We start from the raw sequence: 23,859 nt of genomic DNA, 5'->3' as shown, positions 1-23,859 counted from the left end.
GAATAATATCTTAAATAAGTTGTGATAAAAACCTAAATCAATAAATAAATAAAATTGTTAGAAGTCTTAACCCACACCTCAACAATAAATATAACTCAAGTGCAAAATCGTAAAACCCTTACCTGAGATGCAAATTTATTGGGATTGTAAGAGAGAGAGAGATGGAGACAAGAGAATGAGATAGAGAGAGAGTCATTGTGAGAGAGGATGAGAGTGCGAGTTGAGTGAGGATGTCTATGACTGATGCTGAGAGGGAGACTGCGAGTGACTGAGAGTGACTAATCTGGAGTGAAAGTGGAGTGAGAGAGTGATTGATTTAGATATATATATCCCACAAGAAATAGAGTCTTAAAGACTCGAGTTTGCTTTAAGAAACTTTAGCCTCTAAGGCTCAAGTTGGCTTTAAGAAATTGAGTGTTTTGTGTGTGTAATCACTTTAAGGAACTCGACTCTCTAAGACTCAAGTTTGCTTTATGGAGCTTGAGCTAGTGAGACTTGAGTTCCATGTGGATTAAATTTCCATGTTAGCTATTGCCATCAGGTAGAACTCGAGTCTCTTAGGCTCAATTTTTTGCAATGAAGTCGAGTCTAAGAGACTTGAAATGCTAGTTTCTTTAATAGTTTCGAAAACTTGCTAACTAACGAAAATGTTAGCATTGTGTTAAATGGAAAAAATGCCCCGATTGGCCCCTAAAAGTCTAATGTTGACTAGTATTTTGATCATTTTTGGAAGATAAGAGATTTTAAATCTAGATCTTTAGGTTATTAAAGTATCCAAACAATGGATTTAAAATTTTAAATTTATAGTGTCCAAATATCAAAGATTTGGATTTGGATTTAAAAATCAAGTATCCAAACGCATCCAAATAAGGAATTTTTAAATTTATATATTTGGAATCAATGCACCCAAATGCAACCCAAGGTTGCGTTTGGATATTTACATTTGGATTTGGATTTTAAATCAATAAATTTGAAATGCATTAATTCCTAATCTATAAATTTTAAAATTTCTTGTTTTGATCCATTTTATACTTAGGAGGATTTGAAATTTTAGAATTTTAAATCCATTGTTTGGATACTTTAATAACTGAAAGATCTAGATTTGAAATCCCTTATCTTCCAAAATGATCAAAATACTAGTCAACATCATGTCCCCAAAATGCACCATAAATGAATCCAAATATTTGAGATGAGTTCTCCCAAGAGGTATTAATACTAAATAACAATGTAAAATGCACCATAAATGAATCCAAATATTTGAGATGAGTTCTCCCAAGAGGTATTAATACTAAATAACAATGTGTAGTGATGGGTGCTTTTCTTTTTCTTTTTATGTTTTTTTTTTAACATATAACATGTAATGAGGCTGTGATACTAATCTAATGTAGACAAAGAAGTCTTAGAGTTCGTTTGTTTAGAGAGATGGAAAAGATAGTTGATAGAAATTAGTGGAAAGATGGAAAAGTTGGAGGATAATTTTTTTTTTTTTTAATTTTTTCTCATTTGTGTTTGGTTGGAGGGATGGAAAAGTAAAGGGATGAAAAACTCTTTTATTTGGTTGAAGAGTGAATGCTCGAAAATGGAAAAGTAGAGGGATGAAAAACTCTTTTATTTGGTTGAAGAGTGAATGCTCAAAGCAAGACTCATCTTTCTTTTCATCATTCATTGATGAGTGAAGCTTTCTTTTCAAACCATCAAGTTTTTCGCACAAATGTCTATTCCTTCTCTTATATTTATCAATCAAGGAATTCGACTCACACAAGTTATTATGAATATCATGATTTCTATGAACTAATGATTTCAGCATGTGTATAAAGATTCTAGCACGTTTCTTTGATTTGAATAACTCTAAAAGCTCATTATTAGGACAATCTTTAAATATGCTCATAGAGTCATTATCACAAACACCTTTACTACACTTCTTATTGGCCTTTGCCATAGCACTATCCATAGCAAGCCAAGAGGTTTAGGATCACACTTAGGTAATGAAACCACAACGAATGTACCTGCTCTGATACCAATTGAATGCTAAAAAATGTGTTAAAACACAAAAGCTGTTTAGACCCCCAAATTAAAGTTACGGCTCGATAGATTTTACTTTAACTTAATACTAAGCGTGGAATAGAGTAAATGTGAGCGGATAAACAAACAAGTCTAACCCATAATCATTATAATACAGCATTTAAATGAAAGGTAAAAGAGTTAGGAAGAAGAATGCAAACACAAGATAACATGCCGATATATTATCGAAGAGGAAACCAAAAAACTCGGCAAAAAACCTCTCCACCACCCTCCAAACGGTAATCGATCCACTAGACAATTAGTTGGGATACATGGGTTAGCAAAAGACCATCCAAGCCTAATTTACTCGATGTACCTAAGCCCTCCAAGCTCCTACTCCAACAAGGCTTCTCAGAACCGTGTCTTGTCTAGTTCTCTGGATCCCACAATATGCCCGATTGCATCTGCCAAAGCCTGGCTTCTTCTAAAACTTCCCAACAGCACCAAAACCTCACTTGACACTCTGAAAGGGTGTGGTAAGTGTTTGGGCTATCAACCTCTCAATGGTATGGAAATGGAGAGGTAGGAGTTAAGAAAAATCCACAAACAATTATATAGAGAAATGTAGGTATAACAATCTCTAACTCTCAAGGATTGTGGCTAGAGTTTTCTCTCTGAAGCACTCCTCAACATCTGTGGGTAATGTGGATATATATAGTGTGGGTACAGAAAGTGTGTATCAGATAGGACAATTTGGCAAAACAGAATGTTTCGCGGATGTCTTGCGAGAAGGCCTTACTTGTGAGCTACTCGTGAAACACAGTTGTGTCCATCCTATCCTGACTCTTCACATTCCAGCATGTGTAGATCACATGCATCACTTAGGGATGCTTAGTCGTGAGCTACTCGCGAAAAATCTTCAGTCTTCAATTTGCTTGAGTCTTCACATTCTCTCTCTCTCACACATAACCTTTACAATTAAATCTCACAACAAATATAGGGTACAAAAGATTGTACATAATTACAATCAAATTTGACATGGAATAAAAGCCAACAGAACATATAGTTGTAAATTACAACTTTACAAAGAGAAAAATGGGAAGATAAAAAATAGAGTTTGTATAAATTTACTCTTATGCCCCTATTAGATAAAAAAATTTCACATTATATTTTTATTAAAAAAATTTGTATATAAATAGACATTTCATTAAAAAAATAAAAATAAAAAAATAAAAAAGTTGAGCACAAGAACCCAAAACAAATGAGAAAAAAATAACATGATGAACGCAAACAAACAAAAAACAAAACAAAACAAAACACAAAATAAAAGCCTTTACACCCGGGTAGCAAAAAAAGAAAAAAAAAAGGCAGCCAACCAACCAAAATAACAAGGACATACGTTCTATTAAAAAAGTAATAATAAAAAATAAATAAAACAAAAGTGCATGCTAGTAAACAACAAAGACAAATGTTTCAATAAAATATATATATATATATATACACATATAATATAAAGATAAATGTGTACACACTGAACAGTGGAATAAAAAACTTGTAGATATTTTTGCCTCATTTTCTCTCTCTTTTTCTCTCTAACTTGGGGAAATTGTGTTTTGGTGGACTAGGAGAGAAAACTCTTGAGCCTCACCAAAATCGCCCACCCCCTTTTCTACCATCAACTAAACAACCACAAACACCATTATCTCTCCCATATTTCCTCTATTCTCCTTATAATCACTCCAACCAAATCGAAGGCTTAAGAAAATGCAGCTTAATTTATTTCATATATATGAAAATTTGTGATTTTTCATATAAGCTTGGCTATATACCATAAAATGTTTTTTTGGAGTATTTTTCAATAATATAACTAAACACTAAAAAGGAAATATTTTTCTTTAAAACTATTGTCAAACATGAACAAAATTCACAATGAAACAAATGAAGCCTATAGTTTTTGGACAAAATTTATCTACAAAATTAGTTGTAGCCTAAGGCTGCAACCTTACTCAATAAAATAAACATTACTACATATTTTGAAAATCTAACTATTGAATTGCATGTTTTTAACATTCTTAATACACATGTCAAATTTTATGTTAATAAGATATTATATACTATATGATTATAAGTTTATATTATATGTATAATTTTAAACTACAAAAACTAGTAATTTAAACAATTTATTGATGGCATAGCTATTGGTTTTTAATTTTCAAAAAAATTTGCAAGTATGGAGGATATAAGGAGAAGATGTAATCAAATTATGGAATTCTCAAAATTCACCTCCAATAAAAAGATATTAAGTAAGGTTGTAGCCTTAGGCTACAAGTAATTTTGTAGCTAAAATTTTTCAATATTTTTATATCAAATTCAAAAAAGGAAAAGGGAAGAAAGTTAAAAATGAGATAAAATCATCAATCATTGGCTCCATTGACATGTTCTTTCGAAAGTAATGCTATTAAATAAACAAAAAAAATTGACAACTTTTTTCACACTTACTAAGTTGGCAAGTATTTATTGGTTTTTATACTTTTTTTGTTATTGTTTTTTTGTTTTTTTGTTTTTTGAGAATCTTTAATAAGCACATTTAGGCTTTACTAATAGAATATACAGGGCTTTTACTTTATTAGTATTGCTTTGGCCTCGTTGTCCGTATCGTGTTGGCTCGGAAGCTACCGCAACTAAAAAAAAAACTACTACTAGACTAGACTAGTAGTTGAGTGCTCCTTGTTGTTCGGATCTTGACCGGGACCGAGCTTCCCAAGCTCTATGCTATTGGGGAACTCTGCAAGGGTCTTACCACCTTCTTGTTTTACTATATTTAAGTCTTTGGAGTACTTTGGGATTGTATTCCGCGCCGAGGATTTGTGCTTGTGGGCTAGGGTAAATATTGCAGACCAGTGGATCTGGTGGTCAACAATAGTTTGGACTTGGTAAAGGTTTATCTAGATCCACTACTAACATTATGTTTTACTCACCACTAAAAATGTGCCACATCATCAAGTATAAAGTTTTTTTTTTTTTTTTTTTTTGTGTTTTTAAATTTTCTCTTTCCTCCAACATGGCATTTGCCATTTGCACTTTGGTTCCTTTCGGCATTGGGCTTGTGGACCAAACCCACCTAACAGAAAGGTCAGCTAGCTTTGGACTAACGCAAACGTGCCGCCCTTAACTTCCAAGTCCAATTGTACAAGCTCATTTGGACATGTTCTTATTTTTCTTTTTCTTTACATTTTTTTTTTAATGAAGTTTTAGACATGTTCCTTGGAACATAGGTAATGCCGAGTGCCAAATTAAGAATATATGAATTCTGGGGTGTTTGATAAATCAATATTCATATTCATGCCAACTAAAAATATCATTATTATTCTTCTCAACCAAAAAAAAAAAATCATTATTTGTTTTCATTGTTCAATTTTATTAGATTTTTCTAATAAAAAGATTTAAGTTTTTTACTTTGGTTTTTAAAATTCATATTGTAGGGATATTAGGCTCAGTAGGATGTATTGGGCTGGGGGGCCAGTCCGAGGACACCTCATAAATCTGAGGATGGATAAACGTATGATAGAGGTTAGCATTAATAAATAAAGGAAGGGATTTAGATGTTATGTTCTAGGAAAGTGATCCGAGGATGAATACTTCCTTGGCTAGGCGAAGCCAAGGTCAGAAGATTCGGTCTGACATCAAGAGCAATGTTTCGGACAATTCCACTAATGAGGATAAGTATCAAGGAGGAACAAGATATAGGGAGGCTATAAAATATCTAAAGGGAAAGCTACTACCATCACATTAAATACTATGTAGCTAACTCTCTAACCCCATTAATGAAGAAGTGATACTTGAATAGTAACTTTCAATCTTACAGCTACTACCCAAAGATTTTAGGAAAGTGCTGATAGGACAAGAATCAACACCAACAATCTAATCTGCATGTGGAGGGTGGAGATGGAAGGTGAAAATAGTATAAAATGGAAGAGATACCCTAAGAGAAAAGGATTGAGAAATTAAGAGAAAACACTGTAGAAATCAAGAACTAAATTTGTAATCAAACTTGAGAGAAATATATAAGAACTGATCTCCTCGGATTATGCCGAGAACGATTTTCTTTAGATTAAACCAATCTATTTTTATTTTCTTATGATCTGAATCCACTATACTTGTTGTCCAACTCATTATAACTCAGTTTTCCAACCCACTCTCTACAAATTCATTGTATTGGGCTTTTTGGGCCTAGGTTCATCCATCCTTTAGGCTAAGGACTCAAATTGTGACCTTACAATTGGTACCGTCTGTGGGAAACTTCTGGTCTTATAGTGAGTCTAACATTCAACTATGGTAGGTTTAGGTCCGAACCAGGCAAAATCTATGGGGTCTCAGCATTGGGGTGAGGGCCACATCTTTCATGAGGGAAGTGTACACACTACCCATACTAGGAGCCAGTCTTGGGGTGAGGGCTATGTCTTTCATGAGGATGACGCTAGAAACATAAAGCTGGAGATTGATCATCTGCGGATGAATTTGCGCCGTGAACGACGTAGAAAAACTCCTTTAAGGTCTGTTTCTTTTTCCATTAAGGAAGGAGATGACAATTATAGGCCCAGATCAAAGACACCTCTCAGTGAGTCTTTCTTGTATGATGAGGACTTCCACCATGAGTGTAGAAACAGGAGCTCATCTTCCAATGGCTTGGGGAATGATGCGATGAGTAAGGCGCTCAACCAAATTTCCAAATCACCTTTTACGAGCAGGATTAAGGGAGGGAGAATTCCTCGATGGTTCACTCAGCCCATGTTCACCATGTACAATGGTCGAACAGACCTTGTGGAACATGTGAGCCACTTCAACTAGAGAATGGTTGTGTACTCCAAGAAGGAGTCCTTAATGTATAAGGTATTCCTGTCTAACTTAGGGCCTGTGGTGATGAGGTGGTTTGATGGCTTAGGTACAGGTTCCATTGATTCCTTTAAGGAGCTCACTCGAGCGTTTGGATCTTGTTTTATTACATGCAGTAAGGTTCCTCGGCCTTTAGATTCCCTGTTATCCATGTCCATGCGAGAAAAAGAGACCCTAAAATCATACTCGGATAGATATTGGGAGATGTTTAATGAGATCGATAAGGATTTTGATGACGTGGCTATAAAGACCTTTAAGGTCGGCCTGCCCATTGAGCATGATTTGAGAAAATCCTTGACCAAGAAGCCGGTAAGGAGTGTGCGTCAACTTATGGACTGTATCGACAAATACAAATGGGTCGAGGAAGATTAGCAGCAAGGAAAGGGAGAGGCTAAGGTTATCCCTCATGATAGGAGGGATTTCAGGTCGGACAGATACAATAATAGCAGGCCCCGTAGGGATTTTGTTGGGCAATCTAGGTCAACGGCTTCTTAAGTGGTAAACACAATGGCTCCTAAAGAAGATCAAGAATGAGCCATACTTCAAATGGCCAAAAAAGATAGGAAGAGACCCCATAAAGCGCAACCAGAGCCTTCATTGCTAGTACCATTAGGAACAAAGGCATACCATCGAGGACTGTAAAAGTCTGTGGAATCATCTGGAGCAACTGGTCAAGAATGGAAGGTTACAACAATTTCTGTATTGGCCCAATGGGTAAGGAGACCAAGTAAGGTCATGGGCTCAGGGGAATGCTTCTTCAAGGCCCCCTTTGGGCATAATTAATGTCATCTTTGCTGCACTTGGAAGAACTAGTTCTCATTCTTCCAGGGTGATGTCTGTAGCTCAGTTATTTACTAAGGACTCTAATTCTGAGCCGAAAAGGGCTAGAGTGTAGATTAGACCAACGTTGAGTTTTTCGGACGAGGACAAGATTAGAACCATATAGCCATATGATGATGCTTTAGTGGTCACCCTCAAGATAGATGGGTATGACGTGAAGAGGGTATTGGTAGACCAAGGCAGTGGTGTAGAGATTATGTACCCTGACTTATACAAAGGGCTGAACTAAAAGTCTGAGAATTTAACAGCCTATGATTCACCTTTGGTAAGTTTTGATGGGAAACTTGTCATTCCAAGGAGTTAAATTATGTTGCCTGTGCAAGCAGGATCAAAAGTGGTAGAGGTGGACTTCATTGTGGTGGATGCATATTCTCCCTACATGACCATTGTGGCTAGACTCTGACTTCATGTCCTAGGGGTCGTTTCTTTAACTCTACATTTGAAGGTAAAATATCCGTCTGGGGACCAGATTAAGGAGTTTGTTGGGAGTCAATTCATGGCTAAGCAATGCTTGGTGGCTACAATTATGCACCAGCCTGAAGCTAAGTCCTCGGTCTCAACTAAGGGGGGCTCATAACAATTAAGGATTTCAATTCTATCTATGGATGTGGTGTCGGAAGGGGCAAAGTGTGAGAAGCTGGAAGAAATTGTAATAGATGGTGACCTAGAGAAGTTCTTTCAGGTCGGAACTCAACTGCCCCCTCGGGAGAAGGAAAGGTTGATAACATTTCTTAGAGAGAACATTGATGTGTTTGCATGGAATGCTTATGAAGCTCTTGGGGTGAATCCAGACTTCATTTGTCATCATCTGAATGTCAACCCAGCTGTCCTCCCTAAGAAGCAACCACCTCGGCGCTCATCTAAAGAATATGCTGATGTTGTCAAGGAGGAGGTGAATAAGCTTAAGCAGGTTGGGGCTACTAAGGAAGTGTTCTACCCTGAATGGTTGGCCAATACAGTGGTAGTAAAGAAGAAAAGTGGAAAGTGATGAGTATGTATGAATTTCATAGATTTGAACAAGGCCTGTCCAAAGGACCCCTTCCCCATGCCTTGGATTGATCAATTAGTGGACGCAACTGTAGGACATCCTCGGATGAGCTTTTTAGATGCCTTCCAAGGGTACCACCAGATGCCATTGGCTTTGAATGATTAAAAGAAGACAGCTTTTGTCACTCTTACTAGAAATTATCACTATAAAGTGATGCCTTTTTGTTAGGTTCTAAGGTCTTAGGAGTTTTTGTATTTAGAACTCTAATTTGTAATGTTGGCAAACCATGATCAAAACAGTGTATTCAGTCTTGTTTAGAATTGCTCAAAGTCGGTTTAATATTGTAAAGTTGGAATCGAGTGGCTGCAGAAGTACTTGGGACTTTCGGCCTGGCTCGATCGATCGAAGAATAGACTCGATCGATCGAAAATCGCACGGGTTGAATTTTCTGCAGATTTTCCAACTCAGCCCTACTTCATTAAACGTTTAGGGTTTTGTGTTTTTACCCTAGGTATATAAACTAAACCCTAGCCACGTTTTTGAGGGTTGTCCATATTGCTTTGTTGCTCATACATTGCTGTTTTGTGTGAATCTCGTGTGAGATCTTTGAGGAGACTTCCTTTACACAAAACTTAGGGTTTTCAAGGTAGAGATGATTTCAACATCTTGAAGATCATTATAGTTGCAACCATTGGAACTTAAAAAGAAAAGCAAGCGGGGAGCTTGTAGCTGATTGAAGAATTCAAGAAAGAAGTAGTCCGTGGATTCGGAGCCTGCACGTGGTCGTGTCAGGAAGTTTTACTGGTGGGTAGCATTAGGAAGTCGAGCGAGGAGCTTGTAGTCCTTCTGTAAGAACTTCAATTCTTTCATAGTGAATTCTGTTATGCCTTGAGGACCGGTGGGTCAAATCCTCCCTAGGTTTTTACCGAGTGGTTTCCTGGGTGATCATATCTTATGTTATTTATTATTCCGCTGCTTTATATCTTGATATGATTATTTGATTGCTTTAACCTAGAATTGCATAATTTGACTAAGTAACAACTTGGCTAATTAATCTAGGCTACGCAATCTGTGTGTTTAAGGGGTCTAAATTTACAACAACACCAAAGTTTGAAAGAAAATGGAGAGAGAAAGGAACTCTAAAGAAAGCGACGCTTTGGAGAGAAGAACCAAAAAGTTTAAGGAGAACCATTGCATAGACGAAAACCACTCTGAAAATACTGGGAACGAGAAGAATGCCTTTAGGAGCTACAAGGACAAGCTGGTTGGGGATATCCCAGGTGCGTACAAACAAGCTTTTGGTTTTGAAGCTAACATGGATGAAGAAGTAGAGTCAAATGTAAAGGAGGTTAACCTTTGTGAAGGAATGGTGGCAATATCCCTTTCAAAAGAAGAGAAGGCTAGAATTAGAGAGCCTTGAGGGCAAGCCATCATTGTGAAGACATTTGGGAGGAAAGTGAGGTTTTTGTTCCTATCATCTAGGTTGACATCAATGTGGATGCTTGTTGGGAGAATGGATTGCATCGATGCTGGTAATGATTTTTTTCATATTAAGTTTGAACTCCAATCGAACCTTGAAGTGGTTTTGAAAGGGGGACCATGGTTTGTGGGTCAACATTTTTTAGCCATTAGGCAGTGGGAGCCTGAGTTCAAGGCTGATGAGGCCTCACTATCCTCTGTGGCTATCTGGATTAGACTACCTGCTTTGCCCATCAAGTTCTATAATCCTATCATTCTTAAGAAGATTGGGAGAGCCATTAGGCTAGTGCTGCGCATTGATTCTCACATGGCTAATGGTGCTAAAGGCCGGTTTGCTAGGCTCTGTGTCTAGGTGAATATTAATAAGCCTTTAATTAACTCTATGATGATTGGAAAAATGGTCCAACCAGTCCAATATGAAGGCATAAACATGTTATGCTTTGCATGTGGCCGTTTAGATCATCGAAAAGGGAATTGCCTTGCTTTGATTAGAAATTCAGCCTGTTCTAATATGAATACTCCTCCATCTAACACCCCGAAGAATCCCAGTTCCTCTGAATCCTTGGAGAATGATCAGCCTACTGTTTCCTTAAAGGATTCTGAATCAATCCCTCAAGAGAATGTGATGGAACTAGAAGCTTTTGCGTATAGGGAATGGATGGTTGTAAAGAGGAGAAAGAAACCCAATGGGAATGGTAAGAGTGCTAAAAAAGGCTCTACTAGGGACAGAATATGGAGGCAGGACTCATCATCTCCGATAAGAGATCCCCAAGAAATCCCTCGAGACACGATCCCTGACAGTCGAAAAGATATGAAAAGAAAGGCCCCTATAGTGACAACTGCGTCTAAAGAGGAGAAGGATGGCTTGCATAAGGGTTCAAATTGTTAGGACATATGTGAATCATGTTTGGAACATATGTCAATGTAATATTGGCTAATCCTTTGACAAAATACACTTTACTTGTAATTGGGTAGATCTAGGATTTATTTAATACTTCAAGGAACAAAGTTTCAAGTCCAAGTATTAAAGCCATGCAAATCTGTCCAAGAAACAAGTGAAGAAGTGCTAGATTTCAAAGCTTGATAGTTAGCTCGACAGACAATATCTATCGAGGTTTAAAAGATAGCTTTTTCCCGATGCTCGACATCTGCTCGATAGATACCCTATCTATCGAGATTTATGAAAATCAGATTTTCAGTTCTGATTTTCATCCAATCCGTGTATACATGTTTGGGCTTTCTTTTCTCACAACCCTAAAATATAAGGATTATTTTAAGGGCCACCACAGCTGATGAAAGTAAGTACAACTTGACGCAAAGGTTTTACACAAGCATATTATAACCAGAGACATATGTCCTAGTTCATCTCTCTCTTCAAGAAGCTACTACGTCTGTACGTTGTAAGGTTTTGTAACCAAGGAGCTTCGTGATCTTCATCATGTGGATGAACTGAAGAACTTTGCAGCCAACATCTTTCTCAAGTTGGTGTGTAAGCCGCGTACTTGGATCCACGCATCGATTAGTTAGTCACGTACTGGGAGCCGTGCATTGAAAAGGAGAGATTGTCACTACAAAACAAGTCCAATTGGGTATTGGGGTAAGGGTTCAACTGTAGGTTGATATAAGGTACTAGGATTCCTTCACTTGTAACCGCTTGTTGTGATAATAGTGGATTCTCGAGAGTGGTGATCTTAAAATCACCCGGTGGGGTTTTGCCTTAGAGGTTTTTTTCCCCGTTCGTAAAAAAATCACTAGAGGTGGCAAAATTCGACACGAACCACGAACCCGACATGACTAACCCGTTTATAAATAGGTCATGGATTAAGGCTAAACGGGTTCGGGTCAAATTCGGATTGACACAACTAACCCGTTTATTAAACGGGTCGTATTTGTGTTCAACCTATTGAACCCGTTTGACCCGTTTGACTCGATTAGCTTATAAAGGTAATTTTACAATTTTACCCTTAAAACCTAGGTATATAAGCTTAGCTATGATTTATTCTCCTCAAAACCAGACCTAACGCCTCTTTGCTGAACCTTGTGTCTTTTCGTTTTCATCAACGTCATTACTCTGTCTCCTCTGACTCTTCTTCTTCTCCTCAAAACTCCAGCCTCTCTTACAGATACAGATTCTACAAACTGCACTATAAAATCAAAACCTTATCCGCCTCATGTCTCTCAACCCTCTACTCTCTTTTCCCCTCAAATCCCTAGCCAACCCCTCTAATATCTCTTCCCCTCAAAACCGTGGCTGTCCTCGCTGCTCTCTGTTCTCCTTCACAACTTCATAGCTTCACCAGTTCTTTTTCTTCAGCTTTCAACCACCGAATCCCCTTGGAAGGTATATATGTTATATATTTTCATTTTGTTTTCTTACTTATGAAATTTTAAGTAATTGTAGATCTTGTTGTTTATTGTGTTAATCATTATCATTATGATTGTTTAGTATCAATAGTAGACTTGTTAACCTGAATATGTGTCGTTTAGTTTTGGTAATGGTTGTATACATCGTAGATTTCTTCTGTGTGTATGTATGTGAATGTATATTTTAGGGTTCGGAGAGTGGGGAATTATAGAATATTGATGAATTTGAAGTTTGATTAGAAAGTGAATGAAACTATATATATAATTGATATCTTATTCTCAGTTTAGAAAATAAATTTATTAAAAAAAAGAAGGAAAAGTGTCGGCCACTACGTGAACTCAATTGGTGCATTTGGTGTGTGGATTGTGGAGTTAAGGTTAACTTTCTTGCTTGTTTTGTTTGGATTCAGTATTTTATAGCCTTTTTTGATTTTCATTACTTCAATTAATGTCTTTCTATTTCTATTTCACTTCAATTGAGTTGACTGACTCTCAATTGTTTATGAGTAATATGTATCTATATTGTTTTATCTTTTGAGTGTTATATTGTTATATACGTAATAAAATAATTAAAATAAAATAATTGTACATCTAAAGGATGAATAATCTAGCTTATATAAATTGGGATTATCAAGGTGGGATGGGTGTTCAAAATCGAATAAAACACGTTCAGAATCGTACCACTTGTTAGAATTAAATAACAACAAATAAGTCTTAGTTCCAAATTAATTCCAAAAATAATAATAAATAAAGATACGGTGGACTTTCATAGGTTAATGTAGGTTTCATTTAGAGTAATAGTTTCAATTTTTCGATGTTACTTATCTTAGGCCGAAAAGCATTTTTTACATATATGACAATTAAGTGAATGATAAAGCGAACCATTCTTCTTGTCTTTTGAAAGATAGAGAATTTCTAACCTTTTCATGATTTTGATTTCTCCGTACATAATAAGACACAATGCTAATCCTTCTTATTAAAGCCATAAAAGGATTAATTCCCTGGTTGGTGGAATGGTGCATGGCAGATTCAAGTTAAATTAACTCATTTTATTTAAGCTAAATTTCAACTCTCTACTCACATGCATATTGGATCAGCAAATTTGCATATGTTTGATATATACGGAAACCTTTTACAAATTACAACTAAAAGAATATTTTTTTAAGGCCAAAACAAGTGAGTATAGCTAAAAGGGCAAGTCTATACATGTATACAACTATTGTGCAGAAAAACAATGCAGAAAAATAACATTGTGCAGAAAAACTACACTGCACAGAAAACACCACTGTGTAGAAAACACCGCTATGCAGAAAAATATTTGTCACTCTTGTTGCACTGTTTAGTATACTAGTAATCACTATATTGTTGATTTTTAGTACATAACAAGAGATCTTTTTTACTGATATAAAAAATAAAAGGAGATATGTTTATTTTTTGTTGATTTAAAATAATTTGTCTTGCTTTATGATTTAATTTCATGTGTTTTCTGTTTCTATCATCTGAAAATAAAATAATTGAAGATCCATTTGTTTTTTGTGTTAATCACTGTAATGTTATAGTAGATTTGTTTGTTTGTTTTGTTGATTTTAAATTTATTTGTTGTTCTTTATGATTTCTTTTCAAGTTTATTTGTTTCTGTCATCTTAGAATTACTAAATTTCTGATCAATAATTTTTCTTTAAATTGGTCTAGATGGAAAGTGATGAGCTGATTCCTATTGACATTGAGTATGAAAGAGAAGACCTTGACTCGGAAAATGAACTTGATGAAGTGGTTGAACTTCCTCCACCAAAGAAGGCTAAGACTAAGTCTAAGAATAAGACAAAAAACGAAGACAAGAAAAGAAGGAGGACTTCAACCGTTTGGCATTTCTTTCAGATGCTTCCCACAAAAGATGAAGAAAAGTCTACATGCAAATGCAAGAAGTGTGGAAAAGTATATATTGCTACTGGAGCATATGGTACTGGAAATTTGAAGTGGCATTTGAAGGTATGTCCAAGAAAAGACACAACGGATGTTGGGCAGCTTATACTTGGCCAAAATGCAATGTCTGTAAGTTCACCTAAATTTGATCCTACAACATTTAGGGAGTTGTTATGTGCTGCAATTATAATGCATGAATTACCTTTCCGGTTTGTTGAGTATGTTGGTATACGGGCAATATTTTCATACTTGTGTCTTAATGTCCCTAATATCTCTAGAAATACTGCTAAGAATGATATGGTTAAGATGTATAAGAGGGAAAAAGAAAGGATGAAATCTGTGTTGACATCTGTTCCTGGTAGAGTTTGATTGATATCTGATTTGTGGACTTCTATGGCAACTGATGGTTATATGTGTGTTACAGCTCATTTTATTGATGCTAATTGGGTCTTACAGAAAAGAGTGTTGAACTTTTGCTTTATGCCACCACCACATAATGGTGTGTCTTTGTTTGAAAAAGTATATAAATTGCTATCTATGTGGGGCATTGAGAATAAGATTTTTTGTGTGACGTTGGACAATGCTTCTTCCAATGATATTTCTGTCGACATGCTTAGAACTCAATTGAAAAATAAGAAAGCACTTGTTTGTAATGGTGAAGTTTTTCATCTCCGATGTTGTGCTCATATTCTCAATTTGGTTGTACAAGATGGTTTGAAAGAAATTGATGTTGTTGTTCAGAAAATTCATGAAAGCATTAAGTACGTAAGAGGCTTACAAGGGAAGAAAAAATGTTTTTATGAATCTGTTAAGCAAATGGATTTGGATGGTAAGAAAGGTTTAAGGCAAGGTGTGCCTACTAGATGGAATTCAACTTTTTTAATGCTTCAAAGTGCTCTCTGTTATCGACGTGCTTTTCAACACCTAGAGTTAATTGATTACAATTTTAAGCATTGTCCTACTGGTGGTGAGTGGGAAAAGGCAGAAAAAATTAAAAAGTTTTTGGCTGTTTTTTATGATGCGACATTGGTCTTTTCTGGCACAAAATATCCCACAGTTAACTTATATTTTCCACAAGTTTTCATTGTTTATTTTACCTTGAAGAAAGAAAGTGATAGTGAGGATGAGTATATGAGGAAAATGGCAGATCAAATGCTTGTGAAATTTGAGAAGTATTGGATAGAATTTAGTGTTGTGTTGGCCATAGCAGTGGCCTTAGACCCTAGGTATAAGCTGCCTTTTGTTGATTGGTGCTATCAGAAGCTTTATGGGTATGCTAGTTCCCTCCAATATTTGAAGGTTCATGAAAAATTATTTGCTTTGTTTGGGGAATATGTGAGTAATGTTTTTGCACCTTCAATATCTTCTAAAATGGCTGGTCAAGCTACTCAAGAAACTAAAGAACAATATGCTAACGAGGGATCTTTGTCTATGATGCAAGTATGTTTTTTTTTTCTTTTTATTTATTTATTTATATTATGTTATTTATATTTTGCCTAAATTAATATCTATTATGTTGTTTTTGTATGTAGGAATTTGATTCTTTTCATAGTATGGATATGGGTAGGCAGGCACAAAAAAACTCAATTGGAGCTCTACTTGGATGAACCAAGAGTAGATAGGAATGCAAAATTAGACATTCTTGCTTTTTGGAAAGGAAATGAATTTTGGTATCCTGAACTTGCTGCTATGGCTCGTGATGTTTTGATCATTCCTGTTTCTACTGTTGCTTCAGAATCCACTTTTAGTGTTGGGGGATGAATCATTGATCAATTCAGGAGTGCACTTAAACCTGATGTTGTGGAGGCATTGGTTTGTAGCAGAGATTGGTTATATGCAGATATAGTAATGTATTTTTTATTTACATGTTGGCTGAATGAGTTATAAGTTTTATGATGATTTTTTAAAAAGAAAATAATATATTTATGTCAGATTTCATATGTGTCAGATTTCCCATATTATGTCAACTTTAAATGGCAGAAACGTTGCTCTATGGATAGAATATAATAGTTTATAGATGTTATTTGGCAGACTTGGTACACAGTAGACAATATCTATGATGTGTTATCCTATCTTTGTTGTCCAACTTAGCTGTCAATATCTATGAAGGATAATGAAATTTCTTCTCCTTTTCTCTTTATGACATTGTGGTAGAAACTAAAACTTGACCTGTGAAATTAGTGTTTTATAGCTATTAATTTATAAAATATGAACCTTGAATTTTATGGAGCTTTTCTAAAAGTTTCAAATTTCAGTATTTCCTTGTAAAGCTCTTTTTAGCTTTAAAAACTCACAGGTTAAGTTCTGCTTAATGCAAAGTTGATATGTATTATTTTTTAAAACTTAAATTTGTCTAGGTAAAATTATATTTTTGAAGGAATGAAAGAATTATTTGCTATTGTTATTATTTGAATTTTTATTACTTGATTTATGGTTGAATTACATGGGAGCTGATATCAGGTTATTCAGGTTAAGTTTAATTAAACAAGTTATTCAGGTCATAATCAAACAGGTTATTAACAAGTTATTTGTGTCGATCTTAACTTGACCTACTAATTAAATGGGTTAAACGAGTTGTGTCGGGTTACCCGTTTAATAAATAGGTCATGTTAGGGTTGAGGAATCCTGACCCGTTTACTAAATAGGTCGGGTTCGGGTTGACCTATATAACGTAGTACTCACACCTTAACCCGACACGCGAGCACGAATGACCACCCCTACAAATCACCATGTCAACTTTATTTTTCACTGCATGTTAACTTAGTTGGTGATTTGTTTATGCTACCACACGTATTGCATGTTAATCGGATTAATTAATTAACTTGGCTAATTAATTGGTTAATTCATCACAAAGGGTCAATACATTCTTGGCCTATCACAAATCATGGGAAGGCTAGTTATAGTCACAATGCCTTGAAGGGTAAAAAAGGTTTTTCATATAGAGACTCTAGTAAAGTGCCTAAACCTAACCATAGGAAAGCTGAAGTTAGTCATGTGGTTAACCCCACTACCTCGGGATGGGAAATGAAAACGGCCCCTAAAATCCCTAGTTGCTTCTAATTCTGTCTTCAATTTTGGTGCTGGGTCTTTTGGAAATGATGTCTCAAGATATGGAATGGGCGATCTTGCTAAAGGGGAAAATAATCCCATTAGGAAAATCAACAATAGAAGGGATTCAAAGGGATCCGACGGAGATTATGGGATGGTAGAATGTAGAAGAAATAAAGGCATGGAAGAATATCTTCCCATTCATAGAGGTAAGTGCTCATCTGGGTTTCCTCCCTTTGGAGGACGAAGCGTGGATCACCACACCAAATCTGTACTGGCATTTTCTAACGGATCAGCCAAAATTCCAACCCTTGATCTCCCAGCAACAAGGGAATCAATTCTGGCAACCCTTTTACAAAAAATCTTTGACTGCCTTGGAGGAAATCCATTTGGATCTGGTGATTTCACAAAGGAAAATTCTGTTAGGGAGGCCAATTGAAATGGTTCTCATGGGGAATTTGTTCAAGGTGAAGCTCTTGCAATTCTCAATCCTATCAATAGCACTCACTTTGGATATTCGTGGCAATCAAGGCCTGATTGGAGTTTTAAAACATGCGGTGAATCTATTCCTAGGATCATTCGGGAGAAGAGAGATCTAAAACAAGCTTGTACTTCAAGGGAGATAGGGGAGGAGCCATCACCAACATGTTTTGACACCTGGACCTCTCCTAATCCCATTATGAATATTTTAATCTGGATTTGTAGAGGGGCTATAAAGCCCAACTTCAAGAAGACAGTGATGGACCTTGTCAAATGGCACCAACCAGTCATTTTTGTAATCACAGAAACTCAAATTGATGGTCTAGGGACTGACAATATCATCAGGAGACTTCCTTTCAATGAGGTGTACTCTACTAAAACTTTTGGGTATACAGGGGGTATTTAGCTTCTCTAGTGGCCAAATTTTGTTGTGATGGACATTCTCTCGGCCACCGAACAAGAAATCTATGCTATTGTTCAGGTTATATCTCTATCTCAATCTTGGCTTCTCAATGCTATTTATGGTAGTCCTCCTTTTAAAGAGCAACGTTTGTTATGGAATAACTTAAAAACCTTGTCGGAGAGACACAATCTTCCTTAGGCGGTGATGGGAGATTTTAATGATGTTGCTAAGGAAGAGGAGAAATTTGGGGGGAATGGGATTTGTAGTAGAAAGGTTAATGCATACAATGAATGCATGGATTTTTGCAACCTTTTTGATCTGGGGTTCTCTAGGCCTAAATTCACGTGGACTAATTGTCGATATATATCTGATCTAATCTAGCAAAGATTGGATAGAGTTTGGGTTAACTCATATTGGAAACTATACTACCCTGAGGCTTTAGTATCCCACTTAGCGCATATTAGCTCGGACCATTTCCCTCTTCTCTTGTTTCTGGATCCTAACCTTGGTCAAAGGGGGGTGCGTCCTTTTCGTTTCTAACCTATGTGGTTAAGCCATGATCCTAGTATTGTGAGGGAAGCCTGGGAAGGGAACCAACATAATATCTGTCATGCTGTTGATAGTTTCACTCAAAAGGCCAAGTCTTGAAATAAGGAGGTTTTTGGGAACATTTTTTGGAAGAAAGGAATTTGTCTGCAAGGCTCATTAGGGCTAAGAAAGCTTTGCCCAATACACCCTCTCAAATTATTGATTGATATCCATAAGTTCCTTTTAGGGGAGATGAAAAAAATTCTTGCTTTGGAGGAAGAACTTTGGGGGATGAAAGCTAGGATTAACTGGCTTATTCAAGGAGAGAGGAATACTACATTCTTCCACATCTCTACTCTTAACAAAAGGAGCAATAATCACATCTCTGGAATTAATGATCCTAATGGGAATTGGGTTTCGGATATAGAAAGAGTAAAAGAGATTTTCCTAGGTTGCTTCAAAAATCTTTACTCTTCTGATCAGGTCATGTGTGATAGAGACCTGAACCCTTCCCTTTCCTTTGGCAACATTCTCTCTAATTCTGAGGCCTTTAACCTTTCCTTACCTCCTTCAAATGTTAAGATTTTGTTTGCTCTCAACCCTATGAAAGCTTTCAAAGCTCCTGGGCCTGACGAGCTCTACATTGGTTTCTTCTAGAGGTTTTGGATGGTGGTGGGGGAATCTGTGAAATTTGAAGTGAAGAGGATTTTTCAAACCAAAAAAGTCCCCCCTACTGAATAAAATCCTTATTGCTTTGATTCCTATGCAACTTAGGCCAGAATCAATCTGCCACTTTAGACTTATTAGCCTTCGCAACACCATATACAAAATCATGTCCAAAATCCTTGTCCTCAGAATGAAGTACCTTATGCCCAACCTTGTCTCCCCCTCCCCAACTGCCTTTGTAGCAGGAAGAAGAGGAACAGATAATGTTATTGTGGCACAAGAACTTCTCTATTCGATGGAAATGAAGAAAGGGATGATAGGCTAGATGATCATCAAGATTGATCTTGAAAAGGCGACCATATGGAATGGAGCTTCATGAGGAATATGTTCTATAGTCTAAATTTCCATAATGATACAGTTGATTTGATCCTAAGCTACATATCCACTACTTCTATTTCCCTGCTCTTTAATGGAGAACAGCTTGAGGAATTCCAACCTTCAAGAGGTCTAAGGTAGGAGCATCTGATATCCCTATATATCTTTATTTTGTGCATGAAATTTCTTAGCTCATTGATTAATAAGAAGTGTGAAGATGGAGATTGGTGTAAGGTGAAAGCCTTTAGGAATGGGCCTAATTTCTCGCATATGTTCTTTGCGGGTGTCCTTCTCTTATTCGCCAAAGCCACTCAAAAAAAATTGTGAAGCTGTCTCAAATGTCCTGGAGGAATTCTGTTCCTTAACAAGTTAGAAACTTAGCAAAGAGAAATCCAAAGTCTTTTTTTCTCCTAATGTCTTGGAAGAAGAGAAGGTGGGCTTGGTTCAGCAATTGGGGATTAATGAGACAAATAATTTGGGTAGATACCTTGGATTCCCCATCAGGCACAAAGGAAGAAATTGGAATGAGTTTTAATTTGTTGTTGACAAGGTTCAAGCGAAGTTGGCTGGGTGGAAAACAAATTGTCTTTCCCAAGCTGGCAGATTGGTCCTCCTCAAGGCAACTGTTACCCCCATTGCTGAATACTACATGCAATGTTACAAATTGCCTATTAGAATTTATGATGAATTAACAAGCTTTCTAGGGACTTCCCTTGGGGCTCTAATGAGGAAAAAAAGAAGACTGCACCTGGTGGGATGGGATAAGGTGACTGCCTCTATTTGTCTTGGTGGGCTTGGCATCTTCCAAGCGAAGGCTCAAAACTCTACTATCCTGGCTATGCGGTGTTGGAGAATTGCCTCGAGTCCGAATGTTGCCAAGGCTTAAATGCTCAGTAAAATATTTCTGACTACTACCAAATTAGGCGTAAGGGGAAGGAGATATCCTACTTCTCAAACTTGGACAGCCTACAAGAATTTGGGGGGGGGGAGTCCCCTTAAGAAGCAAATCCAAGGCCCCCTGGCTGAAGGAGAAGGGAATTTATCTGTCAAGGACTTCCTTTCTGATGCTGTTAATATCTCCTTTGTTCTCCCTGATTTGATCATGCAGGAAATAAGAGGCATTACTCTTGCTCCCAATCCTACCTGTGAGGATATCCTTATTTGGGCTTTCTCAAAGGATGGAAGCTTCTCTCTGAGCTCATCATACATGCTTGCTAAAGGCTTAAACCCTTTGAACCTAGCCACTTCAAAACTTTGGGTTTGGAAGGCAAAAACCATCCCTAGAATAAAATTCTTTCTGTGGCAATGCTACCACAATAGCATCCCAACAAAAGAAGTCCTAGGTTCAAGGGGTTTTAACCTCAATGATACCTATGAGCTCTATGGTAGAGACACTGAATCTATTATCCATGTCCTATGTGACTGTAATGTAGCGAGGAATGTTTGGAGGAAGTTGGGAATTAATGGTGCAAACCAAGATTTCTTTGATGCCCCCTTTGTTGATTGGTTAAAAAAGAATTGCGAATCCTGTGATTCTCTTTTGCAACCTTAGATTCCCTGGAAATTTGTTTTCCCCCAAGCAGTTTGGCTGATTTGGCTTCACCAAAATAGTTTTATTTTCCAAATAGGGAGGATAGATCCCAATATCCACGTGCACTGTATCAAGAAAGGGGTTGAGTTTTTTGCTATTGTCCTTGGAAACACCAACAAACCTCCTAGAACCCAAATTCAAGTGAAATGGTCCAAGCCTAATCCAAGATGGGTGAAACTCAATACGGATGGGGCTGTCTTTGGGACCCTAAAAAGGCTGGAGAGGGTGGGGTGCTGCGATGCAGCAATGGTGATTGGACTGCTGGGTTTGCTAGGAAGCTCGGAACCATGACTAGTACTATGGCAGAACTCTGGGCCCTCAAGGATGGCCTCTCTCTGGCTCAATAACTAAACTTACAAAACATTAACATTGAACTTGATGCTGATGTACTTGTTCATTTACTTTCTGATCCCACCTCTGTTAACCTCATGCTTGAACCTCTCTTGAATGACTGCAGGACCCTGATTAGATCCCTTCCTAGCTGCTCTGTGACCCACATCTTCAAGGAAGCAAGCAGATGTGCAGATAGGCTAGCCAAGATGGGAGCAGATCTAACTACTGACTTGTGGTGGATAGTTTGCTAGTTATTGATAAAGCTGAGTTCTTTTGTAATAGACTGGTTGTTGTTTAATGTTATTCAGACCATTTAACCAAAAAAAAAAAAAGGAGTTGGAAAGTTAAGTTGAGGATACAAGGTAAGGTAAGAGTTCTTTTAGAACAACTTTTTTTTAGCTTTTTAAAAATGTGGTAGTTTCAAAATTTTATACCTAACAAAAGGAGAAGTTTAAAAAAACTGCGGATAAAAAAAAATGTGGTATTTAATTGGAGAAAGTAAAAGGTAGGAAAGAGTCCATTTGGTACAACTTATTTTTTAGTTTTTTTTTTTTTTTTTAATGAGGCAGCTTGAAAATTTTTTACATAGAAAAAAGTGAAGTTTAAAAAATTGTTCTTGTTTCTCAAAAATAAATAAATAAATAAATAATTGTTCTTCAAAAAAATTGTGTTTTGAATTTAGTGTCCTTGGAAAAAAATTAAAAGCATTTTTCTTTATTAATCAGTGTAACTATGTAACTACGTTTAACGTTTTTAAATTTAATTGGGGAACAAAATATGGGTAATGCCAGAACCCAAAAAAGAAAAGAAAGATATGAACAAAAAAGAAAGTATTAAGGCATTTCATGCCAGAACCCAAAAAAGAAAAGAAAGATACGAACAAAAAAGATAAGTATTAAGGCATTTCATGATACTGTTTGCATCTTCTTCCTTTGCTTGAGCAAATATGAACAAATTATCTGCAAATCGTGGGTAATGGGTTCACTGCCTCATGTAAGTTTGATGCCCCTGAATCTGATGTCAACAACTTTTTCATTTGCCTCTAGCTTGATGGCTTTAATTGGACTCTCAAGTCTAGCTAGCTGTGTCTCTAGCCAAGGATTTCACCATTGGATCATGGCTGGTGGCCAAGGACAAAGCCTGCGTGGGACCACAAAAAAATTCTAAGGAAAAGAAATAGATAATAAAGAAAGGATGGTCAAGGATATGGAAGGAGAGTGAAGATTTTGGGGTTATATAGAAATATTTGTTGGTTGAGAGATTGAGATCTATGGGGAACGGATAATGTTATGGCGATGTTAACTAGACCAAGAATGGATGGATTGAAAAGGTTAAAGACTTGGGTATAGAATCTATAGATCTGTGGAAAGTTGTGTTTGGAAGGACCTAAAGCTATCAAAAAGGCGGACAGCACAGGTCAGGGAAAACTTGACTGAAAAGCAAGAGCATCCGAGAGCAACGAGCATTGAAACAGGGAGAAGTACATAGATTGTTTTGAAAGCAACTCACGCATCGATTTTGTGTGAAGTTATAACTACTTATATATAATAAGCCGAAGACATTGTAACAACATGTGGGGGTAATAACGTGCCTATGTTACAACTTTTTGTGCCTCCAATCACAAAAAAAAAAAAAAAAAAAAAAAATTAAACATTCATCATTAAGTGATTGAAACTCATTTCCTCAACCATTAAGAATTTTTATACGTGCCTATGTTACAACTTTTTGTGCCTCCAATCACAAAAAAAAAAAAAAAAAAAAAAAATTAAACATTCATCATTAAGTGATTGAAACTCATTTCCTCAACCATTAAGAATTTTTATGTAGTAAGGTTTGTAGTAATTTTAACATTTTTCAAGATTATATGATAACAAGTGGTTAAGAAAAAGGTTGTGTAACTCCAAAATTGTCCAATAAATATTATACCAACAAAATTTCAACCCAATT

The 23,859-nt window shown here is 36.5% G+C and overlaps 1 protein-coding gene across 1 annotated transcript; it reads left to right on the top strand.

The window, feature by feature from the left end:
- The first annotated feature begins 14,881 nt into the window (after positions 1-14,881).
- LOC112033139 (zinc finger BED domain-containing protein RICESLEEPER 1-like) lies at positions 14,882-16,249 on the top strand. The gene is made up of 3 exons (XM_024065919.2): positions 14,882-15,928; positions 16,021-16,051; positions 16,146-16,249. The coding sequence occupies exons 1-3, from the start codon at positions 14,882-14,884 to the stop codon at positions 16,247-16,249; spliced, it is 1,182 nt and encodes a 393-aa protein (XP_023921687.2).
- Positions 16,250-23,859: the final 7,610 nt, after the last annotated feature.

The sequence above is a fragment of the Quercus suber genome, unplaced genomic scaffold, assembly GCF_002906115.3.
Source record: "Quercus suber isolate HL8 unplaced genomic scaffold, Cork oak 2.0 scaffold_45, whole genome shotgun sequence".
Classification (NCBI taxonomy): Eukaryota; Viridiplantae; Streptophyta; class Magnoliopsida; order Fagales; family Fagaceae; genus Quercus; species Quercus suber.
The sequence above is the reverse complement of the archived record's forward strand: the minus strand, read 5'-3'. Positions and strand labels throughout refer to the sequence as shown.